Below are 16,202 nucleotides of genomic sequence, written 5' to 3'. Positions count from 1 at the left end.
TATGGTTACTTTTTTCAGTTTTTCAGCTATTTTCATCCATTTTTGTCGTATTTTATAGTTTTTTTTTTGAAAAATATATTCTTTTGTGTCAATTGAACATTTTAATTTCATAAAATTGGATGACAATAGCTGAAAAACTGAAACAAGTAACCATATACGGAGAAAATTAAGTGATGCAAGTGCGCTCCAATGAGAATGCATTTTGGCGCGTATTTAAAAAAAGAATCCGGGGCACAAATGAAAATTGCGATTTCAAGCTCGAATATAAAATCAAGGAACTTTTTTTTTGAATTTTTCACACCGGTATTCGGGATCAGGGGAAAATTTGGAGTTATTTGAAAAAATTTTTTTCGGTTAAATTTTCGGTTATCTGTTTTTTTTCAATTCGTAAAAAAATCTGAGATGGAGCTTTTTTGTATACTCTATTGAAGTAGTTTTTCTGCAGAACTATTAATTTCTAATACATATTTATTTGCCTTATACATAGATTTAGTGAATTTCACATAAAATTATCCCTTTTACAAACTAGCGGTCTGGTATCACTTGCATTTTTGTCTTATAAATGTAAGTGAATGCAAACCGCCAGTTTGTATTCGAGGACAGTAAGAATAAATGTAGCTATAAAGTAATAAGGCCCGTGTTTTGGCTCGGACTTAATCTGGAGCTTGAAGTAAAGGCTTTTTATACAGCCTGGCGGCCCCGCCCATTTCTAGTCTCAGGTTCCGCCTTTTTGAAATTACCGTAAGTTCAAAAAAAGTACACAAATTAAAAAAGCGGTACTTTCTTTGACTTCAGAAAATGTTGTTTCCCATTGTCAAAAATTCAGACAGTAAAAGGTTGCGTAGTTGGAAAAGACGCCGCTGGCTGTGTTGCGCAATTTGGATTGGGAACGCCGATGGGAAGTATTGTATCTAAAAATTTAAATGAATAATTCCTAGTGGTTCTCATAACAATTTTTTTTGAAAAATTATAAAACCCCCTTATTACAAAATTCGATAGTTTTGGGCCACTGTGGGATTAAAAAAACAACGTCTAAAAATTCGCTACTCCACCTTTAAGAGTACGGCCATTTCAGTTTAATTTTAGGCTTTATCAATATTTTGTTCAGAAATAGGATCAAGTAATCTATTTCCAAAATCGCCAACACGAAGGTTGGTTAGTAACCTTTCCATAAAAGCAATTCACATTGAGTTGCATAACTTTGAGTGTGAGCGGTTTTGTTTTTGAAAAAAAAATGTTACATCATAGGCATGGTAACAAAACTCTGACAATCTTGCCCTGAATTATTCACCACAAAAAAAAATAATTCTAACGTGGATTTTAACAAGAAATGTGTGAATTTATAGGCTAGCTGGTAGGCACGAAATAGGCACTAGATCTGCAATTGTTCAAAAAAATGCCACATTGCAGTTTTTATCCTCTTCAACGCTTCATTAAAGGTAGAGCAGCGCCAGTGGGGAATATTTTAAAAACCACTCTTATGGTGCCAAAATAACCAGATGAAATAGTAAATTTTTTCCATTGTAAAAAAAATTATTTTAAAGTGTGGTCAGATGTAATTAATAATTACCTTCGAATATTTAATATCCAAATATTATACTGGTTCAAACAAGCGACAATGCTATAGTTTTTTTAAAGTGCCAAAAACTCAGTAATTGGCACTTTTTGAAACAAAATGAAACAAAATAAAAAAATAAGAAAATTCCAAAAGTTTAATAGAACATTTTTACTACACTGATATTTGGTTATTTTAACACCACTACTCCGCCTACAATGTGATATGTTAGCTGAGACAAATGAGATCAGAACAACATAGGTTGAGTATTTTTGAAACGTGTGGATATATAAAAGGTAGAGAATATCCCTTAGTTTATCTGATGAAATAGTCCACCGGACACCCGAGTATATAGTTGGCTTATAATAAAGTCTCTCACATGATATTACTAATTAGCTGGATTTGTACCTTGATCTCTGCAAGTTGCGAAAATGATTTTCCTCCTGACTCACATTACATTATGATATTTCATTAGTAAACTTGAATTCCAAAATCATTACGTGCTTTATTTGGCTTAAAAAATAGGGTTTGCTACAGGATTTGAAATTTTATGGAAGCTGCTTTTTCAGTTTCCCATGCACCTGTTGCGCAACTGCATTTGCCAATGCCGCCGGCGCCTTCAAATTCAAAATTTTCTCACAGTAAACAGTAAGTCATTTGAAACTATAGTTATTGCAAATAATGGGATATTCATGGGAATTTTTTAAAAATTAAGAAGGTTTAAATGTGCAAAATATGTGAAGAAAGGGAGAAAAATTCCAAGTTAGCAACTGATTATGGGGTATAAGCAGACAAATCTCAGCAGTTTAGATAACTCTTACAGGGATTATTCGAGTAGTGTTGGAAAACATTATAAACTAAAAAGAAAAGAAAAATAATTAAACAAAGCTTGAGGGGTATGACTATGGAAAAATACACTTGTCGAATAAAACATTGGGGATGTAAGACAGGGTAGGAATGTTGTGAATGTTCAATAATGTAAAAAAGTGACAAAAACGGAGGTGAAACTTATGAAATTACGGTAAGAAAATGATCAGACCAATAGAAATTATAAAAATCGTATTATCCTTGGAGCCAAGCTGTCTGGAATCACATTTTGGGTATGATGATTGGAAATGGAAGTAGTAGGACACCTGAAAAATGCAAAAGATTAAAACGCAAAAGATTAAATGGAATATCAAGGAGTGATAGTGAGATTGACCCAAATTGTGATCAAGTAAAGAAATTTTTTTGTTTTAACATTTCCTACAAAAAAAACCTAATTTGAGCTATGATTTCCGATTTTGGCCACTTTTCGGAAATTGACCTTTTTTCTAATTATCATTGCATATTTTTGTCGTTTATCTCGCTTTATTTTGTTAGTTAAGGTACGTAACCAAAAAAGAACCTAAACCAACGTGAGATAAATGACCAGAAGATGCAGTGAAGAATGATATTCCAGACCGCTGCAATACAAATAAACGGCCAAAATTGGTGACTTTCGCTAAAATGAGCCTTTTTTTTTGAAATTTCGAATCGCTATAAAAACTTGCAAAGTCTATACCTCTTTTATTAAACCAGACCGGAAAATTCACTAATAATTTCCACCAGTCGAATACTTCGGAGGTTTCTGAGCCAGTCCGTTCAATGGTAGAAGTCGAGGTTTAAAGTCTTTCATCATCGCTATATGACGAGCGATCTCGGAATCAGATTTCGGTGGAAACTGAGATGTTGATGTGATGCTTCTGAGTGTTGGGACTGATAGGCTTCTAGTCGGTGTTGTTACTGATTTTTCTGTAGCAATCTTTGGTGCATGCATGATATTTTGGATATGACATATCCCAACGGCGGCCTTGAGCCATTGTATTTTTAGGAGGCATCTGGAACATCAGGAAAAGAAAGTAAACCTACAAATGAGCAAAAATAAACTCACTGGACTCATCACCTCGCTAGTGCCAACTGAAGATTGCTGATCTTGTTTTGGAAGTAACCGTGGGAAGTCTCTCATTCTTCCTATATGACGACGAAGCTGAGCATCGGATTGTGGCGGTAGTTGAGTTTCTGACATAATCCTTTCAAGTGCTGGGAGTGATGAACTTCCAGTCCATGTCGGCGTTAGTTTTTCGTTAGCAACCTCCTGTTCGCACATGATATTTTGGATATAACTTTTCTCACCAATGTTGTTCATCAGCTCATCATCCATAGTTTTCTCAGTTTTTTCAGGAGTCACCTGAAAAAAAAACAAAAAAAAACAAAGTAGACATATTTAATTACCGGGTTCTCCAAAACTACTTTGTTGGTGCCAGTTGAAGATTGCTCAGATTTTTTCACTGAAGGGAACGGTGAATCGTATAACATCCTCCATGCTGGACGATTCAACTGTGCTTCGGATAGCGGCGGCAACTGAGATGTTGACGTCTCAGCTGAAGATTGCTGGGATCTGGCAACAATATCTTCTTGGACTTTAAGTGTTCCAGTTCGAGGGAAGTTCGCTTCCCAAGGTCTGTATTGTGAATTGGAGTTCAGCGGAAATTGAGATGTTGAAGTGACCCTTTTGAGTGGTGGAAGTGATGAACTTCTTGTTGATGCATTCGGTTCGATACGAATTTCCATGGTTTTTTTAATTTCAGCTGAAAAAAAAACAGAAAAAAAAGCAATGTTAACTTATTCAATCGAAAAAAAAGTTGAGATAAAAATTGAAAAATTCGAAAAGTGAGTCGGGTTACATACTTTGCGGGTCCCCCGAGATTGATTCGTTAGTGGTTGCTAGGCATCCTGATCAGATAGCCAATGCGTTGATTCAGAAGTTCGGTGGCTTAATAGAAATTAACAAGGGGACAGGATAGCTCAGTCGGTAGTGGTGGCCGCTAGCAATCTGACGGTCACGAGTTCAAGTCCGGCCTCACCCCCTAGGTTCACCCAGCCTCTATTGGAAAGTGGAGCAACCCACGGCATGTCGGCAACTGTCCCCGACTAGGACGTGGCGTAAATTATAGCCCAGTGGGAGCACCACCAGCCTGACTCCAAAAAAAGAAAAAAATTTGATTTTTTCTAGCAATCTGGGGGTCACGAGTTCAAGTCCGGCCTCACCCCATCCTCTAGACGAAAGTGGAGCAACCCACGACTGGCATATCGGCAATAGTCCCCGGCTGGGACTTGGCTTAAATTATAGCCCAGTCGGAGCATCACCATCCTGAATCCCTGACTCCCAGATCCGCAGTGCATAGCACTTGAAGAACGGATCGTCCTTCAATCCTTTTAATATTAATTTTACCGAAAGTCAACTGAAAAAAAAGAAAAAGTTAACTTTTAAATCGAAAAAAAAAGTTGAAATTAAAAAAATGAAAAACTCGAAAAGTGAGTCGCAGTGCATACTTATCGGGTCCCCCGAGATTGCTTCGTTAGTGGTTGCTAGGTATCCTGTTCAGATAGCCAATACGTTGATTCAGAAGTTCGGTGGCTTAATAGAAATTAACGAGGGGACAGGATAGCTCAGTCGGTAGTGGTGGCCGCTAGCAATCTGGCGGTCACGAGTTCAAGTCCGGCCTCACCCCAGTCTCTATTGGGAAGTGGAGCAACCCACGGCATGTCGGCCACAGTCCCCGGCTAGGACGTGGCTTAAATTATAGCCCGGTGGGAGCACCACCAGGCAGTGTGCCTGACTCCCAGATCCGCAGTGCATAGCACTTGAAGAACGGATCGTCCTTCAATCCTTTTAATATTAATTTTACCGAAAGTCAACTGAAAAAAAAGAAAAAGTTAACTTTTAAATCGAAAAAAAAAGTTGAAATTTAAAAAATGAAAAACTCGAAAAGTGAGTCGCAGTGCATACTTATCGGGTCCCCCGAGATTGCTTCGTTAGTGGTTGCTAGGTATCCTGTTCAGATAGCCAATGCGTTGATTCAGAAGTTCGGTGGCTTGATAGAAATTAACAAGGTAGATTTGATGAATTACCCTGAACCACTCGAAGGTGCATAGCAATTGAAAAAAGTTTTCGGCAATTACTAATTTTGGTCAAGGGGAGCTGTACCTGAAGTGTTTGAGGACAGAGATCCTTCTTAATTTTTTTCCTCAAAAAAGTACTTTTTTGTTTTCGAAAAAATTGTTCAGTAGCGTTATCAACTCTAGTACCCTAGTAAAACTGGAGATTCCATGCATGCGTTCAAAAATGTTAAATCCATAGATATAATCGTTATTAAAAACTAGCAGAAAGATCCTTTTCGAGTCAAGGAAAACTTCATCTAATAAAATGCTGCTTTTTATCGTGTTATTTTCTTTAAAAAATATGAAATTAAATTTTTTTTTTTAATACCTAGTTTTCTACTTAATTGCAAACTCTCAGACGTTGTGAAATAACTTAAAATCTGCTAAAACCAACTTTAAATTTTTTTGAAAATTAATGAAAAAAATGCAAATTTTTCGCTTACCGAGCTCGGCAAATATTGAAGCTTGCCGCACACACCACAATTTGAATAAAAAGCTTTACTGAACTATTGCTTTTGTTCAAAAATTTCTAGTAAAATGACATAAAATTGAGTTATATGCTACCACACGGAACTTATAGAAAAATCGAAAATTCTGACGTTTGCAAAAAGAATTCATGTAAAATACAAGTTTTACAATATCCCGCACACCCCTAGTATCCACTGAATATATTTCAGGTTGACTATTTTTCATCTTAATGTGCTCCAAAAAAAATTGACTTTAAAAAATCCTGATTAAAAATGTTTAACCATGTTTCTTTTTATTATACAGTTCGATAAATAATTCAAATATTTTTTTTTCGTTTTTTTTTCCTAAAATATATTTTATAATATTTTTTTTTCCCTTAAATATATTTTTCGATGAGGCTTTCATTTTTTGAATAAACCCTATACATTTTCCATTGAAATTAATTTAAGTTCGCTGAATCTATAAATTTCTTAGATTTTTCAAAAACACGGTAAATTATTGTCATCTTGATAAAATAAGGACGTTCAAAATTGCAGTGGAACCTTAAGTTTTTCCAAATAATTTTCCAATTATTGACAGACGTTTCCTGTCATGCTTTCAATGCCACAGTATAATGTAATGATTTTCAGTAAATTCTCAATTTTCATAGCTTTTTCGGTTATTGCCTGGAAACTGAAGCCTCTGCAAAATGGACTGTTTTGCGAAAAAGCCAAAAAATCAAACAACAATTGTAATAAAAATTCGATGTGTTGGAAGACAATATGCAAATTCGGACGGAAATCATACATATTTTATGGTCGGATAATAAAAATCGTCCACATAAAAGCAGCGGCACAGCCATGAATCGTCACTTCATTGTCACGAAAATGAAGAACACTGTTCTTCTGCTTATTTTGGCTTTGTTCTTTATATCTCTAAGAGACGATGGACTCCAAATGCCGAGTAAGTTTTATTTTTTTAATTTCACATTTCTAATATATGTACCCTATCAATTTCAATGTTTGTTACAGACACCGACCTCAAGCCTGGGCTGTTGATGCAAATGATGGGAGGTCTCCAGTGGGAATGGGGACCTCCCCCAAGCCCTGTCACCCCACCGGAAGCCCCCGCTGGCTAACTTTTCTTTCTGTGTTTTAATTTTTTTATAAAGGGTTGTATTGATTCTTTTCTCTTTTTTATTCAGATTGTTTCAGGCGTCCTTTCATCTTGGGAAATAGACGATCTTCGCGTGTTACTAGGCTGTCTCATTACACTTTGACCTACAAAAATGCGGGAGGTTTTCGCTTAAAAAATTGTGACGTCAGCACGTTCTTAACCATGCTAAATTAATTGAGAAGTCTGCGTCTCTTCTCTCGCAATTTTTGAAGATCTACGTAGATCAAACCGAAATGAGACACTCTGACACTACACCACGTGGATCTTTTTGTTGACATCTCTTCGTTTTCTCACTTTATTCACCACGAGTTCATCGATTTTTGGATGCCACGTCTCGTCATTTTTTTGTTCTTCCGGCAAAATGTCACTCAATGCATCTCAGGGGCAGGCACGTAAAATTCAACACGACCTGGCTCGTAGGCCGTCCTTTGCTAATTTGGCCTGCTAGTAGGCCGCTAGCGCATCCATCTACACCGGCGGCGCATGTTTTTTTTCCTAGTTTTGTCGCGTGGCTAACAAAACTGCCGACGGCGCATTTCTCTACGTATTACACCAGCGGCGGCGGCGGCGCAAACTCTTTTCCGTCGCCGCCAGCGCACTCTCTTTTTTTCGAACCCTGAATGCTAGCCGCACTGTGTGTGTGTGTGTGCAAAATTGTTCGCTGCAAGACGAGAGCGCATCCTCTTTCTTGACGGCAGGTCGATGGACGCTCTAGTTTGTTCTATACAATAAAAATTGAGAATGAGGGATCGATAATGTACGTTTTCTAAGCAAGAGGTCCACATGGAGGTGGCGATCTAATGGTGATCAGCTTTTACGAGTGCATGAATGAGTAGTAAAATTGAATAGTGGTGATATGCACGTATTTGTCAGCTAGAAATTTGCTCCATTTATTACAGAATAGAGATCGCCTTCGTCATCGGAAATCGGTAAAAGACCCATTTCCAAAAACGTTAAGAGCGAGCTGACCAGGGGTGTGCGGATAATAGCCGATTTAGCCGAATTAGCCGATCGGCTAATTCGGCTAACTCGGCTAATATTAGCCGAATTATCCGTTAGCCGACCTTTTTACCGATTAGCCAAATTAGCCGTTAGCCGACTTTTTGGCAGTTCGGCTAATACGTAGTTATCCGTTAGCCGATTTTGGCCGATGTCAGCCGAATTCGCCGATCGGCTATTTCGGCTAATTCAACTAACATATTTTTTTGGAAAACGAAATGTGGTGAATTTGTATGATTTTTTCCTATTTGAACAGTCGTTCATCCCTGAATTTGCTCAATAACAGTGAAAAATTAACCCAAAACCTGAATTAACAGAATGAACAAAAAAAGCTTAACCAAATGAATATTTTCCGAATTAGCCGAATTAGCCGAAAATTAGCCGATTTGAATGACTGAGATTAGCCGAATTATCCGTTAGCCGAAAATTTTGAAATTAGCCGTTAGCCGAATTAGCCGTTAGCCGGTTCTCAAAAAATCGGCATTAGCCGATTTATCCGTTAGCCGAAAAAATCGGTTATCCGCACACCCCTGGAGCTGACGTCACAAATTTTCTGGAAAAATATTCCCGCATTTTTTGTAGATCAAACCGCAGTGAGACATTCTGACACCACGTGTATTGATTGTAATATTATAGTAACTAAAAAAAACAGAGGAGGTACAAATTACGGAGGGCTCAGTATTAATCTTTCTTATATCAAGTCACGGCTGGATCGATGTCGCTGATTTTTTTAAAGGTACTGTTTTGTCGTGACTTCAATTATAACAAGGTGATATCTTTGAAACGGTCATAGTATGTTAGGTGCAGTTGAGGAAGACGACTTCTTGAGGATCCTGAAGTGGTAGTTTTGGTAGTTTAAACCAGGGGTGGGCGGCAATTGCCGTTTGGCAAATCGGCGAATTGCCGGTCTGCTGACTGACCGAAAACGGCAATTTGCCGGTTTGCCGTTTTTTCTGAAATTTTAATTTTCGGCAAATTGCCGATTTGCCATTTGCCGGATATCAATTTTTTGAAAGTGTTTTGAGGGAATTTTTTATATGACGGAAACACTTAAAACTGTACCTTTTTGAAAATTTTTCCCCGTTTTTTAAAAGATATTTTCATAGAAAATTCGTACAATTTTGTCGATTAAAATTGAATTTCTGAAATTTCCAAAAATTAGGTACAAAACTATAACTTGCCAAAAATGTGTCGCAAATTGCCGATTCGCCGAGTTTGCCGGAAATTTTAAATTTAGGCAATGTGCCAGTTTGCCGGAAAAAGTATTTTGCCGCCAGCCCTGGTTCAAAATATGGTTTCTTTTGTTTTCGGTTTGAATGGTTGTTCTAGGTAATTGTATAATTCATTTTAAGCATTGTCAAAAAAGTGATACGGAATAATTATTAATCAATCAATATTATTAATAATTGCGACCAGATTCACCTCGATAAATATTCTCGCGATCCCTTACATTAGTCGGTTTATAAAATCCAACTCCCTACGTTAATGAATTTGTCATTACTCTAAAATTCTGATTCAACGACAACAGTGATATCTGGATATAATACCTAGCAACCACCAACGAAGCAATCCCAGGGGGCACAATGAGTATGCACTTCGGTTCATTTTTCAGGTTTTCAATTTTATTTTTACGATTTTTCCCAACTTTACTTTTCCAGATGCCCCCAAAAAAGACAATGGAACAGCTTGTGAAGGATGCCGAAGAGATATGCCGTATTCAAACTCTCATGTATGAAGAGAGAATGGCTCGAGAAGCTTTGAAAAACATCTCAACTAGTTCGTCAGTCCCGGCACCCAAAAAAGTTCCGTCAACATCTCAAATTCCACCGGAATCCAAATCTCAATCCAAACGTTGGGCAGCGATGATGATCGACTTTCCAAAAGCTCAGCCACCGAAAAGCCAAGAAGACACCAAATCTAAGCAATCCTCAGCTGATGGTGGACATTAAATATGTGGGTTTTTTTTTGGGTGAACGTTAGAAACTATTATATTTTGAAAAAGGGCAATTTTTAGGGTTTGGAGATAAATTTTGAGCCCTCTAGCTATAAAATTAGTCATTTTACAGGAGTTTCAAAATTGTGACTTTTTACAATAAATTGCCCAATTTTGCCACTTTTTAATATTTTTTGGTGGGTTAAACCTAGATTTTCTTCCTGAATTTTGTATATATGAATTACCTGTTTTTAACAAATTTCATCCAAAAAAACCCTAATAAAGTCTTTGAAAGTGTGTAATATTCTAGGTTTTTTTTTGGTGGTGTGCGAAAAAAGTCGCAGATGTTAAATTTTGCATTGAAATCAACGGAAGTCCAACTAATGCATACAGTTACTAATACCACTAGAGCTAGCATCAGCGCTACTGAAATCGACCGGCAACTTTGATAACTGTTGCCAGTAGTTGAATATGTATTTCAGGTCCGCATCAGGCCTTTTGATATCGGCAATTGTCAGCTTTGGTTGAACAATTTTTTTTTTGGAATTTTGATTTTGAATTCTGACGACTTTCGAATTTGGAACAACTTTTAATTTTGATAACTGAATTATCTATATGACTGATTACTACACATTAAAATGTTGATATTATTCATAGATTCGCACTCCAAAAAGTGTTGGGCTTTTATTTTATTTCTTTTTATCCAGATACATTGGAAAAAACTGATTTTCTGAAATTCATCCCATGTAACAAATCATGCAGTAGAATATATTACCCTATTCAATTATGCGTTTTCAATGTTTCAATCCTGTCTATGTATTTTCAGATCTCCTAGCGTTCCCGTGAAGCCTGATTCCAGAAGGTTTGGCTCCTGTCTTGACTGTTCAGTACTATTTTATCATCGTCTGCAAATTTATTACCGACAACGGTTATTTTCCAAATATCGCCCACATTATTGTGCTCCCAAGGTAATTTAGAATCATACATTACTACGTCTTTTTCTACATTATCTCTGCAGCTGTATTGTTCGCAATTTTTTATTTGCTTTTTCCTGGACCCAAATTTTGAAATATGCTTCCTCCTTTTAGGTTGAATTCTTATTACGCTTCCCTTATTTTTACACTTATGAATAAAGAATAATACAAAAAATGCTAAACAATTTTTGTAAAAAAAACCAGGGGCTTGGCATTCCTAGCAAAGATGTGCGGCAAATTTGCCAAATTTGTCATTTGCCATTGTGAATTTCCAAACCAAGAACTACAATAAATGTGTACTAAAAATCAAAAATTAAAAAAAAAATTGTACAGGTTTCAATTAAATGTTATGCGATAGAGCAGGTACAGTTAATTCCATTTTTTAGGAGCTTTTATCAGAATAAAATTTTCCAGAAAATTCAAGAATTAAGTGAAAAAAAAAAATAAACAAAAAAGTACAGACAACTTATGAACTGCGTTGTATAACAATTTTTTAAAAATGTGAAAATTTTCTAGGAAACTTTGGGCGCTGGTAAATCAATTTCAAGTTAAAAAAATAATTTTTAAATATAAATTATGTGCATAAACCCTATAAATTCAACTTGTTCAACTAATACGTAATTTTGAAAAAAAAAGTAAATTTCGCCCCCTCTACATTTCTCCGTTCTCCACGCGACAACTGCCTTCCTCCCCTTTACCCCTCGCGCTCTTTTCACGGCCCACCAGTATTTGTGTCTCCAGAGCGTTCGTGGTGTAATGGTCAGCATGGATGCCTTCCAAGCATTCGACGGGGGTTCGATTCCCCCCGAACGCAGAAATGTTTTGAAAAGTGGTGAGAGGGCGACAAATGTCGAATCTATTAGACACTGGAATGCGCGACCTACAACCTGGCCACCTAGGTACAAAAATTTTGACCCCAACCATTATCAGGGCGCCGACATCTCACAGGTTCTGCGCGCCGCTGTGTTTAACTCGCAGCAGGCGGAGACAGCTCGCCACGCCCATAGCGAGTTAAACGCAGCGGCGCGCGGAACCCGTGAGATGTCGGCGGCCTGATATTGGTTGGGGTCAAAATGTTTGCCTTTTCTTCGTGAGTGAACGAGAAAAAAGCGAGGTCTAAATATTAGGCTTTCTGCAGTACACGCCACGCAGTTTTTTTTTATTTGGAGTGTATTGTCGTTTCAGTTCATATATAGAAATCCGTTTCTCATAAGACTTTTATAAAAAGTGGTCAAGTGTTCATTTTTGTTTGAATAGACAGTTAACCTACCTAGTAACTTAGTAATTGATGGTTTTCAAATTATAGGAGAGAGATGATGTAGGATATTAGCAGATATGGCTCTCATATGGATGGATGTATGGATTTCTGATCAAATACGCTGTACTCTTCAAGGTTTACTCAAATTTGAATTAAGAACGCAATGAAAATATTGATTATCAGGCCTTTTTTACAGGTGACCAATGCCAAAAACTACTCAAGTGTGCCTTGTCAGACTATGGTAACTTGTTATTTGACAAAAACAATATTTGACCCGTTGATGACAAAAGTTTTCTCGTAATAGTCAACAAAACGCAGGGACGTTATTGGAAGATACATTGTGCCAAATTCCAAGAGCTCAAAGGTGAAGGTGATTACCGAAAATGTTTCCTACCGATATTGTAAATTGTTTTGCGAAATTCTCCCCAAAAAGAGAGAATATTTAATTCACACAATCCACGTACTCACAAGACTTTTTCGATAATTTTGATTAACTCCACCTCACTCTCATTTACTCTATCTGATCATGAGCTGTGAGCATTTCTCTGCTCATACTTCTCCTCTTTATCTTCTTGATGCCCAGTCTCTATAGAAACAATGAGGAGCACCTTTTGAAGAGAGTGATTTGAAATTTGATTTTGTTCCCAAAAATTTTTGCTCTTTTTTTAAGAATACTGTGCCTAACCTTAAATGTAGAGTAGCGCCAGTGGGGAAAATGCTATGACCCACTCCTGTTGCGCCAAACGGCCAATGTAAAAGTTTTCAAATTTTATTGATCCTCTAAAAGTGGCGAATAATGAGTTTTTGCCACATTTCGAACAATATTTGCCGAACAAGGCAATTCGGCAAATTTACCCGGTAAATCGCATTTTTTTTGGAGCTCAAAAAGTGCCACGTAAGATGGTAAAAATTAAGTTTTTTCCCTAATGCGCGTTTGGATTTCTTGAAAAAAAAATTAAAGAAATATGGGTACTTGTGTATTATTTCCCCTCATTTTGAAAAATAAATTTTTAAATAAAAACGTGTGGAGCTTTTGTGTTTTTAGGCTTAGGAATTAACCATTTCTAAGTCCAAAGAGGAAAAATGGACATCACGTTTTATTAAAATGGATAATTTTAGAATGAGGGGAAATAATACACAAATACCGAAAAATGATGCTTTATTTTCTTTCATTAAGTTTCAAAATTTGCGGTGCTCGGCAAACGGCAAACTCGGCAAATTTGCCGCACCCCCTCAATTTGACTACTAAGTTTTTTGCCAAAAACCGAAAAATTCAACGGAAAAACATTTTTTTTTGATTGAAGACTTCCAAAAAAAAAGTCAAATACTGAGATTTAACCACTTTTCAAAACTTTTTTAAAGAATTTGGAAATTTTTTTGAAAAACTGTTTTACTATGGTCATTGTAATGCTATGGGCATGATTTAAAACAATTTTCCCACTTGCTCTACTCCACCTTTAACATGTTCAAGTAGCGGTTTACTAAAAGTAGCGGTCACCTACTCCACAACCTACTCCACAACCTACGCCTACTCAAAAATTATGCCAAACGTAAGCTACAACTTTTTCTAAACTTTTTCCTTATCTGGTTGTTTTCCAGGCTAATCAAAACGATAATGATCGTGACAGGGATCTATTCCGCCGAATTTCAAATAACGCGCTGATACTTGCCGACATCTGCTTCTCATTCATCATTTTAATAATCGTCATCACAGCTGTCCTAATCTTCAAGTTTTTTCTCGAATGTTTATTTAGATATTGAGACCCATCATTACCTATATATAAAAAAATAGTGTCCGTTTGTTAAGGAGTGACATCATAGCTTACAAAGGCAAGGCGTTTTCGGCTGTTGGAGGGATATTAGTTTGGGGTTAGTAGGGGGATATGGACGGGGTACTGTAGTAGTACTGTAGGAGTACTGTAGGAGTACGGTAGGATTACTGTAGTTTGGGAAAAATTGTGTTTTTGTCTTTTGAAGAGATATAGGTTTGGGGTTAGTAGTGGGATATGGTCGGGGCACTGTAGTAGTACTGTAGGAGTACTGTAGGAGTACGGTAGGATTACTGTAGTTTAGGAAAAATTGAGTTTTTGTCTTTTGAAGAGATATAGGTTTGGAGTTATTAGTGGGATATGGTCGGGGTACTGTAGTAGTACTGTAGGAGTACTGTAGGAGTACGGTAGGATTACTGTAGTTTACGAAAAATTGTGTTTTTGTCTTTTGAAGAGATATAGGTTTGCGGTTAGTAGTGGAATATGGTCGTGGTACTGTAGTAGTACTGTAGGAGTACTGTAGGAGTACTATAGGATTACTGTAGTTTGGAAAAAATTGACTTTCCGTCTTTGGAAGGGAAATTGGAAACTTCGGGAAAATTCTGAAATGTTCCAGAACCTTCTGGGAATTTCTGGAAAATTCTAGAATGTTCCAGAACCTTCTGGAAAATTCTGAAAAGCTTTAGAACCTTCTGGAAAATTCTAGAAAATTCTGGAATGTTCCAGAACTTTCTGGAAAATTCGAAAAAATTCTGGATTGTTCTAGAACCTTCTGGAAAATTTAAAAAAATGTTGCTGCGAGATCTTCGTGGCGAGACCCATTGTCGCGAGACCCATCGTGGCAAGACCCATCGTGGTGAGACCCATCGTGAAAAACCCATCGTGGTGAGACCCATCGTGACGAGACGCATCGTGGCGAGACCCATCGTGACGAGACGCATCGTGGCGAGACCCATCGTGGCGAGGCCCATCGTGGTGAGACCCATCGTGGCGAGACCCACCGTGGTGAGACCCATCGTGGTGAGACCCACCGTGGTGAGACCCACCGTGATGAGACCCATCGTGGTGAGACCCATCGAGGTGAGACCCATCGTGGTGAGTCCCATCGTGGTGAGACCCGTCGTGGTGAGACCCATCGTGGTAAGACCCATCGTGGTGAGACCCATCGAGGTGAGACCCATCGTGGTGAGTCCCATCGTGGAAAAATATTTTGGCGGGAAATTTAAATTTTCTGTGAAAAATATTTTGGCGGGAAATTTAAATTTTCTGTGAAAAATATTTTGGCGGGAAATTGAAATTTTCTGTGAAAAATATTTTGGCGGGAAATTGAAATTTTCTGTGAAAAATATTTTGGCGGGAAATTGAAATTTTCTGTGAAAAATGTTTTGGCGGGAAATTTAAATTTTCTGTGAAAAATATTTTGGCGGGAAATTTAAATTTTCTGAAAAAAAAATTTTGGCGGGAAATTTAAATTTTCTGTGAAAAATATTTTGGCGGGAAATTTAAATTTTCTGTGAAAAATGTTTTGGCGGGAAATTTAAATTTTCTGTGAAAAATATTTTGGCGGGAAATTTAAATTTTCTGTGAAAAATATTTTGGCGGGAAATTTAAATTTTCTGTGAAAAATGTTTTGGCGGGAAATTTAAATTTTCTGTGAAAAATATTTTGGCGGGTAATTTAAATTTTCTGAAAAAAAAATTTTGGCGGGAAATTTAATTTTTCTGTGAAAAATATTTTGGCGGGAAATTTAAATTTTCTGTGAAAAATATTTTGGCGGGAAATTTAAATTTTCTGTGAAAAATGTTTTGGCGGGAAATTTAAATTTTCTGAAAAAAAAATTTTGGCGGGAAATTTAATTTTTCTGTGAAAAATATTTTGGCGGGAAATTTAAGTTTTCTGTGAAAAACTAAAATTCTGGAAATCTAGAATCTTCTGGAAATTTCGAAAAAATTCTCGAACGTTCCAGAACTTTCTAGAAAAATCGGGAAAATTCTGGAATGTTCCAGAACTTTCTAGAAAAATCGAGAAAATTCTGGAACGCTCCAGAACTTTCTAGAAAAATCGAGAAAATTCTGGAATGTTCAGAACTTTCTAGAAAAATCGAGAAAATTCTGGAATGTTCCAGAAC

At 36.9% G+C, this 16,202-nt stretch overlaps 3 protein-coding genes and 2 non-coding genes across 5 annotated transcripts; 3 read left to right on the top strand and 2 right to left on the bottom strand.

Annotated features, from left to right (window-relative positions):
* Positions 1 to 499: 499 nt before the first annotated feature.
* Positions 500 to 617, bottom strand: mir-2221. The gene has a single exon (NR_070384.2). It is a non-coding gene; the product is annotated as a pre-microRNA mir-2221 (primary transcript).
* Positions 618 to 3,303: 2,686 nt separating this feature from the next.
* Positions 3,304 to 4,147, bottom strand: F56C3.1 (uncharacterized protein; the record flags this gene model as incomplete). Its single annotated transcript, NM_001373225.1, has 3 exons — positions 3,304 to 3,414; positions 3,468 to 3,764; positions 3,809 to 4,147. 3 exons carry the CDS (start codon positions 4,145 to 4,147, stop codon positions 3,304 to 3,306), a joined length of 747 nt encoding a protein of 248 aa, NP_001359999.1.
* A 2,678-nt stretch (positions 4,148 to 6,825) lies between these two features.
* Positions 6,826 to 7,146, top strand: F56C3.8 (uncharacterized protein; the record flags this gene model as incomplete). The annotated part of the gene is made up of 2 exons (NM_075855.5): positions 6,826 to 6,928; positions 6,997 to 7,146. 2 exons carry the CDS (start codon positions 6,826 to 6,828, stop codon positions 7,101 to 7,103), a joined length of 210 nt encoding a protein of 69 aa, NP_508256.1. The 3' UTR covers positions 7,104 to 7,146.
* A 2,652-nt stretch (positions 7,147 to 9,798) lies between these two features.
* On the top strand, positions 9,799 to 10,089 carry F56C3.10 (Ovule protein; the record flags this gene model as incomplete). Its single annotated transcript, NM_001038463.1, has 1 exon — positions 9,799 to 10,089. The coding sequence occupies one exon, from the start codon at positions 9,799 to 9,801 to the stop codon at positions 10,087 to 10,089; it is 291 nt and encodes a 96-aa protein (NP_001033552.1).
* A 1,700-nt stretch (positions 10,090 to 11,789) lies between these two features.
* Positions 11,790 to 11,861, top strand: F56C3.t1. Its single transcript has one exon. It is a non-coding gene; the product is annotated as a tRNA-Gly (tRNA).
* The last annotated feature ends 4,341 nt before the right edge of the window (positions 11,862 to 16,202 follow it).

Source organism: Caenorhabditis elegans, chromosome X (assembly GCF_000002985.6).
Source record: "Caenorhabditis elegans chromosome X".
Classification (NCBI taxonomy): domain Eukaryota; kingdom Metazoa; phylum Nematoda; class Chromadorea; order Rhabditida; family Rhabditidae; genus Caenorhabditis; species Caenorhabditis elegans.
This window is presented reverse-complemented; position numbering and strand designations above follow the sequence as displayed.